At 44.2% G+C, this 13,536-nt stretch overlaps 1 protein-coding gene across 5 annotated transcripts in view; it reads left to right on the top strand.

The window, feature by feature from the left end:
- The first annotated feature begins 3,907 nt into the window (after nucleotides 1-3,907).
- MTARC1 (mitochondrial amidoxime reducing component 1) overlaps nucleotides 3,908-13,536 on the top strand; it is a 40,815-nt gene continuing 31,186 nt past the window's right edge. For 4 of the 5 annotated variants that reach the window (XR_012001800.1, XR_012001801.1, XM_072759568.1 and 1 more), the window contains exons 1-2: nucleotides 3,908-4,196; nucleotides 7,574-7,747. Coding sequence is in view for 3 of the 5 variants with exons in the window: in XM_072759568.1 (XP_072615669.1) it covers nucleotides 3,925-4,196; nucleotides 7,574-7,747 (446 nt within the window). In the remaining 2 variants the exon portion in view is untranslated. The remainder of the gene's footprint in view (nucleotides 4,197-7,573; nucleotides 7,748-13,536) is intronic. The other variant, XM_072759566.1, reaches the window with a different exon arrangement.

A 13,536-nucleotide genomic window follows, 5' to 3' on the forward strand; every position in this document is an offset into this window, starting at 1 on the left:
CAGTGTTCATAGCAGCCATGTCCACAATAGCCAAACTGCGGAAGAAGCCCTGATGTCCTTCAACAGATGAATGGATAAAGACGATGCGAGATACACACACACACACACACACACACACACACACACACACATTGGACAATGGAATATTAGCCATCAGAAAGGAATACCTCCCATTTGCTTCAACGTGGATGGAACTGGAGGGTATGATGCTGAGTGAAATAAGTCAGTCAGAGAAGGACAATCATATGGTTTCACTCATGTGGAAGATAAGAAATAGTGAAAGGGACCATAAGGGAAGGGGGGGAAACGGAAAAAATTAGAGAGGAAGGCAAATCATGAGACTCTTGACTCTGGGAAATGAACAAAGGGTTGCAGAAGGGGAGGTGGGGGGGGATAGGGTGACTAAGTGATGGGCATGGAGGAAGGCACTTGATGGGATGAGCACTGGGTGTCATACTATATGTTAGCAAATTGAATTTAAATAAAATATAAAAAAACAAATCCCCACTTGTCTTTGCTATGTTCAGAGTTGAACCCTATATAATATCTCCATTGGAATGGTCTTCTTTTATTTTTTTAAAGACACGTTTATTCAGCGTCATGATCAGACTATTACATTTAGCAATCAACAGCATGGGTGCAAAAAAAAAAAAAAACTACATTAAAATCCTTTGTTGGAATGCTTTACACTTTCCACAGAACAGAAACTAAAATAACCTGTTATACAATTAGTCACAAATACAGTCCTCAAGTTTTTTGTCCATACACATGAGTATTGTCTAAAATATGTCTTCTTTGTAGCAGCTAGGCCCTGCCACCACTCTGCTTGGCTGAGTTCACAGATCTGCTTTGGCTATTCAGGGTCTTTTGTGGTTCCATACAAATTTTAGGATTTTTTTCTTTTTTCTTTCTGTAAGATTTTATTTTTTAGTAATCTCCACACCCACTATGGGCTTGAACTCACAATCCCAAGATCAAGAGTCGCGTGCTCCAGGCAGGCACCTTAAGATTATATTTTTTCTATTTCTTTGAAGAATGCCATTAGAATTTTGATAGAGATAGCATTGACTCTGTAGCTTGCTTTGTGTTTTATAGATATTTTAACAATATTAATTCTTCCAATCCATGAGCACAGAACAATTTTGCATTTATTTCTGTCTTCTTTAATTCCTTTGATTAATGTCTTATAATTCTCAGTGTATAGATCTTGAACGTCCTTGGTTAAATTTATTCCTAGGTATTTTATTCTTTCTGATATAATTATAAATGGGATTGTTTTTCTTAGTTTCTCTTTCTGGTAGTTTATTGTTATGTATAGAAATGCATGGGGCCCCTGGGTGGTTCAGCTGGTAAAGTGTCTGCCTTCAGCTCAGGTCATGATCTTGGGGTCCTGGGACAAAGCTCTGCGTCCGCTCCCTGTGTGGTGGGGAACCTGCTTTTCCCTCTTGCTCTGCCACTGTTTCGCTTGTGCTCTGTCACTCCCTCTCTATGTCAGATCGGCAAAATCTTTTAAAATTAAAAAAAAACGAAACTGATCTTTTTTTTTTTTTTACTGAATTCAGTAATTCTAATAGTTTTTTTTTTGACTTACATTTTTTTTTTTATTTATTTATGATAGTCACACAGAGAGAGAGAGAGAGAGAGAGAGGCAGAGACACAGGCAGAGGGAGAAGCAGGCTCCATGCACCCGGAGCCCGACGTGGGATTTGATCCCGGATCTCCAGGACCACGCCCTGGGCCAAAGGCAGGCGCCAAACTGCTGCGCCACCCAGGGATCCCTTCTAATAGTTTTTGATGGTGTTTTTTGGGGTTTTCTATATGGGCTCTTCTGTTACCTGCAACACAGATGGATTTGCTGCTTCCTTTCTGATTTGGGTGACTTTTATTTCATTTTCTCGCCTCGTTGTTCTGGCTGGGACTTCCAGAACTCTGTTGAATAAAAGTGGGGGAAGAGTGGACATCCTTTATTCCTGATCTTACATGAGCAATAGTCCCCAGTGAAGTCTTCCTAACGTTTTTACAAGTCTCGGAATACTTTTTTTCTTTAACAGTCTGGCACATCAAAGAGAAGCCTGAGACTGAAACCACCCTGCCCCTCGTGGCTGACCGTGTTGTGGGAAACATGGCCCGATCTGAAAGAGGCAGGGACTGAGGTCAGTGCGTGGAGGGTGGGTGGATGTTCCCTTCTTTTTTTAAAATTTATTTTTAAATTTATTTTTTAATAAATTTATATTTTATTGGTGTTCAATTTGCCAACATATGTTATAACACCCAGTGCTCATCCGTCAAGTGCCCCACTCAGTGCCCGTCACCCAGTCACCCCCACCCCCCGCCCACCTCCCCTTCCGCCAACCCTAGTTCGTTTCCCAGAGTTAGGAGTCTCTCATGTTCTGTCTCCCTCTCTGATATTTCCCACTCATTTTTTCTCCTTTCCCCTTTATTCCCTTTCACTATTTTTTTATATTCCCCAAATGAATGAGACCATATAATGTTTGTCCTTCTCGGATTGACTTATTTCACTCAGCATAATACCCTCCAGTTCTATCCACGTGGAAGCAAATGGTGAGTATTTGTCGTTTCTAATGGCTGAGTAATATTCCATTGCATACATAGACCACATCTTCTTTATCCATTCATCTTTCGATGGACACCGAGGCTCCTTCCACAGTTACCATACCTATTCTACTAAAGCTGTTCGGAAAGATAGAAAGAGATGGAATACTTCGCAACTCGTTCTATGAGGCCAGCATCACCTTAATTCCAAAACCAGACAAAGACCCCACCAAAAAGGAGAATTATAGGGCAATGTTTAAAAAAAAAAAATTTAAAAAAAGGAGAATTAAAGACCAATATACCTGATGAGCATGGATGCAAAAATTCTCAACGAGATACTAGCCAATAGGATAGAACAATACATTAAGAAGATTATTCATCATGACCAAGTGGGATTTTTTTTAATTAATTAATTAATTAATTAATTAATTAATTAATTAATTTATTCATGTGTGAGGGAGAGAGAGCGAGAGAGAGAGAGGCAGAGACACAGGCAGAGGGAGCAGCAGGCCCCACGCAGGGAGCCCGATGTGGGACTCGATCCCCGGTCTCCAGGATCCCGCCCTGGGCTGAAGGCAGGTGCTAGACCGCTGCTCCCCCCAGGGCTGCCCTGGACGTCCCCTTCTGCCCCGAGGCCTCAGCACCCGAGGCCGGCGCCCGCCTTCCAAACGCCGGGAGAGCGCGCCCGCCCGAGCCCTGCAGGGGGCGCCTTCCGCCGCCCCGCGCGGCTCCGACCTGCGGCTGCGAGAGCCCGGGGGCAGCGCCAGCTCCGCGCCAAACTGGGGGAGGTGCGAGTGCGTCCCCCGACTCCCACTCCCGCAGCTCCCGGGCCCGCGGAGCAGGCTGGGGGGGGGGGTGCGGCGGGGAGGGCGGTGCCCCCTTCTCCCCAAGACAGGGCTCTCCCCGCTGCCGGATTTCTTTTCTTTTCTTTTTTTAAAAAATATTTATTTATTCATGAGAGATACAGAGAGAGAGAAGCAGAGACCCAGGCAGAGGGAGCAGCAGGCCCCACGCAGGGAGCCCGATGTGGGGCTCGATCCCGGGTCTCCAGGATCAGGCCCTGGGCCCAAGGCAGGTCCCAAACCACTGAGCCACCCAGCTCTCTCCGCTGCCGGATTTCTAGTGGAGAAATCACGCTCCGTGCCGCAGGGGTGGCATCCAGGTTCAATAAAACCCCACAAATGGGTAAGGAGAGGGGTCACTCGTGGTGACCTTGGGGAGGGGTGACCCGGGGCCGCCGCTCGGGCGAAGGGCGGGATGCGGCGAGCGGCCGGGAAGGGGTCCGGGCTCCGGGCTCCGGGCCAAGGCCGCACCTCCCCGGGCCCGGCGGGCGGCGGCCGGGCGGCGGCGGAGAGCCCCGCGCGCTGGGCCATGGGCGCCGCCGGCTCGTGGGCCCCGCGCCGCCTCGGCCTCCCCGCGCCCTCCCGGCCCGCCTGGCTCGCGGGGGCGGCGCTCGGCCTGGCCGCCGCGGCGCTGGGGACGGTGGCCTGGCGCCGCGCGCGGTCCCGGCGGCGCGGGCGGCTGCAGCAGGTGGGCACCGTGGCGCAGCTCTGGATCTACCCGGTCAAGTCGTGCAAGGGCGTGCGGGTGAGCGCGGCGGAGTGCACGGCCCTGGGGCTGCGCTGCGGACACCTGCGGGACAGGTAGGGCCGGGCTGCGCGGGACCCGCGGGGGGCCGTCCTCCCCTTGCGGCGGGGCAAGGACAGCGAGAGCGGGGACCCCGGGGCCTCTGGGTCCCGACCCGGTGCGCGGAGACAGCCGCGTCTCCACCTGCGCCGCTGGCCCCGGACTTGCTCATCTCCGCGGGGCGGACGGGTTGCCTCCCCGCCCCCACACCTTAGTTTTATGAGTCGTCCCCGGACAACCCGGGGCGGCGTGGGGCCGCGGAGCCCAGCCCCGGGAGAGCGCGCGGAGGTGGGGCCCGGGACCCCACGGGCAGCCGGCGAGGCCGAGGCTCCTTGCGGCTGCTCAGGCGCCCTGGCGCGCGCTGCCGGCGCGGGTTCCCGCAGGCGATCCTTGCAGGATACGGGATCCGAGGCCCGCGCCCCCCAGCGGTGGAGCCGGGACCCCTGTGTTCTTCAGCACACCGGGCCTTTGTGAAGAGTCGCGTTATTAAGGCCCGATCTGGAGAGTCTCGAGCTGCGTGGATTCTTGGGGTTCAGGGCAGGTTGCAGAGGCCGGAGCCAGCCGCGCTCTTCCCCGCTGGCTCTGGGGTCAGGCCAGCCCGGAGCCTCATTGCAAGGCTGCGCTTGAAGCTCTTTCCTCCCAGACCAGCCCTCCCAGCCCCTGCAGGGGGACACAGAACCAAGGGGGGTGACGGTGGGGGTGGGTGGGTGGGTGCCGTAGCTTTCCCCCCTTGCCAGAACCCCGGACAGAGGACAATCCACAGCATTAGTGAAAGGTGAGCTATGCGTCTTTGCTTCGGGAAGGAAGCCAAGAGTCCTGGATATTTCATGGTTTGTACAGGGTTCACTAACTCTGAAAGATGAGAGTGTTTATTGAATTCGTTTTATAGGCCCCAGAGCCAAAGGGTGTTGTAATTTCACTCTATCGACTGGGAATATTGATTGAGCTCATGTAATAGTAAATAGCCAAAAGAGCTGGCATTTATGGCAGACACTATATTCGTCAACCCCCTACCACCAGCTGGTATCGGGAGAGGCAAAGGCTCACTGGAGTCAGTGTGACAAGTGCCAGGGAGGACAGGGAAGGGTCACCCCAAAGCGTCTGGGGTGGTCAGGAGTGACGTCATAGCTTGAACTGAAAATTTAAAAATAATTATGAACTTTCCAGGCAAGTTAATTGGGAGAGGAATATTCTAGACAGAGATGGGTAAAGACCCTGGACTTGGATGAAGGTATGCCGGGGGGAGAGGCGAGGGCACTCGTGGGGAATTACCAGAAAGAATTGAAACTGGCTGGATATGTGTACGCCAGTGTTCACCCGGTGAGCATTACTCACCCCCTGAAAGGTGGAATCAACCCAGATGTCCATCCACAGGCGAATGAATAAACAGCATGTGGTATATACACACGATGGAATATTGTTTGGCCACAGAAATGAACGAAGTTCTGATACACCCTACAGCATAGATAGATCTTGAAAGCATTATGTTAAATGAAATAAGCCAGACACAAAAGGACAAAGACATGATCCTAATTATAGGAAACTGCTATAGTAGGCATGTTCATAAAGACAAGAAGTGGGGTAGAGTTTACCAGGCCTCAGGGAGAGATGGGGGTGGGGTGGGTGGGGAGTTATTGCTTCATGGGTCAAAGTTTTTATTTGGGGTGATGAAAAAGTTTTGGAAACAGAGGTGAGGGTTGCATAACACTGTGAAGGTTACTTAATGCGGCTGAATTGTCCACCTAAAATGGTTGAAAACATACTTAAAAAAAATATCCATTCTCTATTGGTGGACAGCTTGGGTTGTTTCCACTGTTTGGTGGTGGGAATAATGCTGCGGTGAACATCAGCGTACAAGTATCTGTGTGAGGCCTCTTTTCAAGCCTTTTGGATATACCAAAAGAGCTTGCCAGGCATTTTATGTTGTGTATATTTTACCACGATAAAAAGATTGAAGAGAAAAAGGTTGGCCTGCATGAGGGCACAGGGATTGTGAAGGGCTGGGAGAGCAGCTGAGTTTTGAAGGGTCTTGCGTGCCTTGCTGGAGTTAGAGTTTCGGAACAAAGTTCTGAAAACAGGAACCGCAGGGGGATTTTTCATGAGGGGGTAACGTGATTAGATGGGTGGTTTCGAAAGATTACTGTCAGGATGCCTGCTGGCTCAGTGGGAGGAGCCTGCAACTCTTGATCTCAGGATTGCAAGTTGGACCCCCTCCCCTTGGGCACAGAGATTACTTACAAATAAAATATTTAAAAAAAAGAAAGAAGAGAAAAGGATGATTCGATTGCCATCATTACCTGGAAGAATTAGCACCTGAAGAAGAATGTTCATGTGCTGGTACCAAGGATTTGGAGCAGGCCAGAGCTCAGTCTGGGTCCAGGATGAGGACCGATAAACGGACAGTTCAGGAAAGGGCTCCCACTAACCTTATTTTTCTAGTGTAGCTGCAACATCTCAACCATGATGACCTGCTGGAGGTGAGGCAAGGAAGCTCTTTAACACCTAGTATATTTGCCAGCATTTTCTATTGATGGATTCCCAAAGCACAAGCTCACTTCTCTAACTAATCATTTGATCCTGTGTGAATTGAAATGACTAAAATGCCAGTATGGTTAGCTTCCTCATTAGCTGAGAAATAACCTATATGGATGACTCCCCACCTCCCACCCCTGAACAGTTTACTATTGCTTTTATATCTCCATTTATCTTTTTATTTTTTTGGGGGGGGGAGTACCTCTAGATGAGGACTATTGTGCCAGAAAAAATATTGTCTGTAGTGTAATGATAGACCTTTAAGCAAATTGCAGAGTTCGCTGTGCTGAATATTGAAACATTAGTTTTTTTAAAAGGTGGGGGTGGACGTGGCCAGGTGAAAGTGGCATGGGATGCCACTCCACTGAACTCCATGCTCTGAGAGCAACAGAGCAACAATCGTGTTATTTCAATCTGCAGGGGCCATGTGTCTGCTGTATGCCAGGGCCTGTGCTTCCTCCTGCCCTTAAAGTCTTTCCAGGAAATAGTTTCTTGTCATTTCTTTGGGGCGTGTTTAATGAGAGTGGTCAGAATTTTGGGCACTTGAGATGAAAATATACTGACATCTTTGATTTTGTGCCATCAAGGAGCTCAAAATGTTCTGAAGATAATAAATATGTTGGATGCTTGAGTGGTTATGAAACCCTTTGAAATTAACTCACAGACTCACTCTTGCTGCTGAGTTGATGTTTAGGATGGACGGATTGACAGACAAGACAGATACACACACACGCACACAGACTCACACACACCAGGCTTACAGGGAGCACATCAAAGAGGATAGCGCAGGACTGAAGCTCCCACAGGAGACTGGCGGCCTAGCATGGTGGATCATGCGTATCTTGTGTTTTGAACTTGGCAGGTTTTGGCTTGTGATCAATGAGAAGGGGAACATGGTTACGGCTCGGCAGGAACCTCGCCTGGTCCTGATTTCCCTGACTTGTGAGGGTGATGTCCTGACCCTGAGTGCAGCCTACACTAAAGACCTGCTGTTGCCCGTCAAGACACCCACCACGAATGCAGTGTACAAGTGCCGGTAAGGAAGGGATGGGTCTTACTCCTCGAATGAGTGTTTATTCACGCAGTTTTGAGGAAGGGTGAACTATGGAGGAATCCTGAGAAACGTTGTCAGTGATTAATCATTGATGGCATTTGTAGGGCAAAGTCCTCAGCATCACGATGATGTAAAAGAAAGAGGAACAAGGAAGCAGCTTCAGAAATGTATGTGAATGTGGGGTTGAGAGACTTAAAAGTCCTAGGTAGAAAACCATGGGAATAAAAGCATGTCTGCAAGAGAAAAATAACACACTCAAAGGATGAAGGACAAAAGTGAGGTGGGAGTGACAGTGGACGATGTCCAGGAAGAGGTGAGGTTAGATCCATGTATTCCCATTGGACTTGCCCTAATTCACCTGGGAAGACTGGGAACCTTCCAAAGCTGAGTTGGGAAGGGAGTCGCAAATGTTTTTGTGAACTGTGATATTTAGTACTAATGAAAGGACATTCTGTAATAGAAAAGACAGATACAAAAAAAACAAAAACAAAAAGAAAACAACAACAAAAAAGAAAAGACAGGTGCAACCAGGAGAGTGACCCAACTGGCACATGCCCAGGGGTCTGCTGGGTAGCGAAGGTGGAGATTTCAGCCAGGAAAGTGCATTGCACAGAGGCTCTTTCCCTGACATTAGAAGGAAGGAAACTTTAGTCTGGGAAAACTAGCTTTGCTTCTGAGAACTTTAGTTCAAGGAAACTTTAGTCTGGGAAAACTAACTTTGCTTCTCAGAACTCTTGTCTTCCCGAGGTGATTTTTTATCGCATTATGGGGAAATTAGAATTGGGTCTAATTATACTCTTGTCATCATTTCTGCGTTTTGAATTAAGATGTGTGGTGAACAGTGAATGTAGTCCATAAGTCTGTCATAGAAAATAGCATCACGTCAAAAAAATATAGATCCGAGTTAGCTGGAAAATGTCTAAAGACCCCAAAAAGTTTATAAGATACAATACCCATATAATTTCTGCAATATTTTATAGTTGCAGACATAATATTCTTATTTTAATTTGATGTTTTTAAAATTATAAATGTAATATAATTTCATATATATAAAATTATAAATTATATATATTATATATAAAATTATATATAATATATACATAATTATTATATATATATTTTATATATAAAATTATAATGTATATATAATTATATACATAATATATATAATTATATATATAAAATATAAAATTATAAATGTAATATACATTCATAGTTGAAAAATTGGAAAATACTAAAAAAAAGGAGTAAACAAAAACATATGAGATAACAATAAGTAATATTCTGATGTTTTCCTTGTAGTTAATACCTTAAAAGAAGTAATATAAAAATCAGAGTCTTGAATACTGTCATATATACTCGATATATTGAGTACTTTTTCATATTGTTAAAATCTTCAAAAATAACAATTTTCATGTTGGCCTAATAGTTCCTTCTGAAAGTGTGTCCTGCAATGCATCTTAACATGTTCCCACAATTAAATATTTGGATTGTTTTCCATTTCTTTCCAGGTGTGAAGAAGACCGTGACGAAAATCTTGGTGTAAAAATCTTTGTTCAGAATGCTTATTATTTCCTTAGGGAAAAATTTTTAGCAATGGTTTTGCTAGAAACAAGAAACTTTAGACTTCTGATATATGTTGCTAAATAGTTTTGCGGAATGGTTATACCAACTCTATAGCCACTAGTATTTTATGGGTGGCTAATTGCATTCTGACCACTATGTTCAAAAACATTTGACCATTTTTATAGGAAAAAGATGGCAATTTCTTGTTGCTTTAATTTGCATTAATGTGTTGTCCGAGGCAAACATTTTATTTTTACCATTTTTTAAGTATGCCCTACACCCAACATGAGGCTTGAACTCATCACCCTGAGATCAAGAGTTGCATGCTCTAAAAACTGAGCCAGCCAGGTGCCCTTGAGGCAAACTTTTTAATTTGTCTGTTGCAATTTGTATTATATGTTTGCTGAAATCCTGGTTTCTGTTTATTTGCCATGACTAGGTATCTACCCATACTTTCTTGTAGTTATTTTTTCCCATGTAATTATTAATTCATTTGAAATTATGTGAAAACTTTTTTCATGGTTCCATGCAGGCTCTTTGGTTCACTCTCAAAGACTAAACAAGAGCCTGTTTGGAAATTGCAAAATGAGAAGGTTTAGACACATTATGATAGTTCACAGATATGTCAAAAGAAAGAAAGTAAGAAAGAAGCCCATGCATATGTGGTCAATTATTTATGACAAAGGAGCCAAGAATATAAAAAGGGGGAAAGGATGGTCTCTTCGATAGATGGCAGAGGCAAAACTGTCACCTGCAAAGAATGAAACTGGACCCCATCTTACATCATTCAGAAAAATCAATTCAAAATGGATTAAAAACTTAAACATAAAACCTGAAACCGTAAAACTTCAAGACACCAAAAACCACAGGGGACAAGCTCCTTGACATCAGTCTTGGCAATGATATATATATATTTTTGGATATGACACCAAAAGCAAAGGCAAAAAAGAAAAAAGCAAAAATAAATAAACGGGACCACACAAAACTAGAATGCTTGTGCACGGCAAAAGGAACCATCAACAAAATGAAAAGGCAACCTACAGAATGGGAGAAATTATTTGCAAATCATATATCTGATGAGGGGTTAATAACCAAAATATAAGAAGAACCCATACAATTAAATCTTAAGAGAAAAAAATCCAATTTAAAAATGAGCAGCAGGACCAAATAGACATCTTTCCATGGAAGACCTACAATGGCCAAGAGGTACATGGAAAGGTGCTCAATGTCACTCATCATCTGGAAAATGCAAATCAAAACCGCAATGAGATACCACCTTACATGCGTCAGACTGGCTATTATCAAAAAGACAAACATTATATGGTCTCATTCATTTGGGGAATATAAAAAATAGTGAAAGGGAATAAAGAGGAAAGGAGAAAAAATGAGTGGGAAATATCAGAAAGGGAGACAGAACATGAAAGACTCCTAACTCTGGGAAACGAACTAGGGGTGGTGGAAGGGGAGGTGGGTGGGGGGTGGGGGTGACTGGGTGATGGGCACTGAGGTGGGCACTTGACGGGATGAGCACTGGGTGTTATTCTATATGTTGGCAAATTGAACACCAACAAAAAATAAATTTATATAAAAAAAAGAGTGATACCAAGTGTTAGGGAGGATGTGCATTCTGCACTATTGGTGGGAATGTAAATTGGTGCAGCCACTATGGAAGACAGTATGAATTTTCCTTAAAAATTTAATAACAGAACTGCCATACAATCCATACGAAGTTGCTCAGAACACAGAAATGTGGGAAGAGAAAGGAAGAAGGCAGAGAACAAATTGTGCTAATTTATTTAATTTTTAATTTTAATTTTAAAAAATTTTATTTATTTATTTATTTGACAGAGAGCGCGAGTAGGGGGAGTGGCAGGCAGAGGGAGAGGGAGAAGCAGGTTTCTTGCCAAGCCTGACTCAGGGCCCATTCCTAGGACCCTGAGATCATGAGCTGAGCTGAAGGCAGACTCTCAACTGGCTGAGCCACCCAGGTGCCCCCAAATTGTACTAAATTATTTTTAAAGACTTTATGTATTTATTCGAGAGAGAGATAGTGACAGAAAGCAGGAGTGGGAAAGAGAGGGAGATGCAGACTCCTTGCTGATCAGGGAACCCGACGTGGGGTTCAATCCAGGACCCTGGGATCATAACCCAAGCCGAAGGCAGATGCTTAACTGACTGAGCCACCCAGGCACCCCAAATTTTGCTAATTTAAAGGCCTCATATTTATGAATCTTCTCTACCGAAGGCAGTTGGAAAAGACTGGAGAAGGTAACTCCTACTCAAATATGAAGGCAGCAACACAGAAACCCCAAGGAACATGAAAAGTCAATGAAACATGACATCACCAAGAGAGCAAAAGAACCTAGTAACCCATTTCAAAGACATAGGGGTGTGTGATTTACCCAATTAAGCATTCAAATGCTGTTTTAAGGAAACTCCATAAGATACAAGAAAACATGGAGAGACAATTCAGTGAAAACAGGAAAATGATAAATGAACAAAGAAGTTAAAGAGATAGAAATGATTAAAAAAAAAAAACCCAATAGAAATTCTACAGCTGAAGAATAAAACGAGTGAAATGAAAAATGAGTATTATCAACAGCAACATGGGTCAAGCCAAGGGAGGAATCTGTGGGGTTGAAGACCAGACCTTTGAAATGATCCACTCAGAGGAGAACAAATTAAGGTGAATGAAAAAGAGTGAAAAAAGTCCATGTGCGCTACGGGTTACCATTAAAAGAAACTATTGGTGAATTATTGGAGTTCCAGAAGAAGAACAGTGGAAGTGGTAGAAAAGTTATTTAAAGAAGTAATGACTGGCAGCTGCCTAAATCTGGGGAGACCTTTGCATCCAAGTTCATGAAGCTTATAGGTCACTAAATAAACTCAAATGAAGCCCCTCCGAGACATTATAATAAAACCATCAAAAAAATCAAAGAAAAAGAATCTTAAAAGCAGCAGGAGACGAGAAGCCTGTAACTTTCAAGGGAACCCCTGTAAAGCTATCAGCCAACTTCTCAGTAGAAACCTTACAGGCTAGGAGAGAGTGGAATGATCAAGAATATTGCCATTCAAGAATATTCTCTCTGGCAAAGTTATCCTTTAGAAAACGAAGGACAGGGACGCCTGGGTGGCTCAGCGGTTGAGCATCTGCCTTCAGCCCAGGGCGTGATCCTGGAGTCCTGGGATTGAGTCCCACATTGGGCTCCCTGCATGGAGCCTGCTCCTTCCTCTGCCTGTGTCTCTGCCTCTCTCTGTGTCTCTCATGAATAAATAAATAAAAATCTTTAAAAAAAATGAAGGACAGGTAAGGACTTTCTCAGACAAACACAAGCTGAGGGAGTTCATCACCGCTACATCTGCCTTACAAGAAATGCTAAAAGAAGTTCTTCAAGCTGAAAGGAAAAGATGCTAATTAGTAAAATGAAAGAATATGAAAATATACAACACACTGATAAAGATAAACAGAGAATTGGGGCACCTGGCTGGCTCAGTCGGTAGAGCATGTGACTCTTGATCTTGGGTTTGTGCGTTTGAGCCCCTTATTGGGTGCAGGGATTAGTAAAAACAAAAAATGAAGTGAAACAAAAAAAAGTAAACAGAGAATCAAATTCAGAATACTTTAATACTGTAACATGTAGTGTGTTAATCACTTAGCATAATGGTTAAAGGATAAGAATATTAGAACTATAGCCACAATAATTTATTAATAAATACGCAATATAAAAACAGGTGAACTATGACATCAGAAACATAAAGGGGAGTGGGAAGTAAAAGAGTAGGTTTTTTTTTTAAAGATTTATTTATTTATTTATTTATTTATTTATTTATTTATTTATAGAGACAGAGAGAGAGAGAGAGAGGCACAGGGAGAAGCAGGCGTCATACAGAGAGCCTGACGTGGGACTCGATCCCGGGTCTCCAGGATCACGCCCTGGGCTGCAGGCAGCGCTAAACTGCTGTGCCACGGGGGCTGCCCGAGTAGGGTTTTTATATGGGATAAAAATTAAGTTATCAGCATAAAATAGACTGCTATATCTTTAAGATGTTTTAATTTAACCATATGGTAACCACAAAGCCAAAAAACCTGTAGTAGAATCCTAGAAGATAAAGGGAAGGGAATAAAAGCATTCCACTATGGAAAATCATCAATTTACCAAAGAAGATAGAAAAAGAGGAAGAAAGGAACAAGGGAATTGCAAAAT

Source organism: Vulpes vulpes, chromosome 5 (assembly GCF_048418805.1).
Source record: "Vulpes vulpes isolate BD-2025 chromosome 5, VulVul3, whole genome shotgun sequence".
NCBI lineage: Eukaryota > Metazoa > Chordata > Mammalia > Carnivora > Canidae > Vulpes > Vulpes vulpes.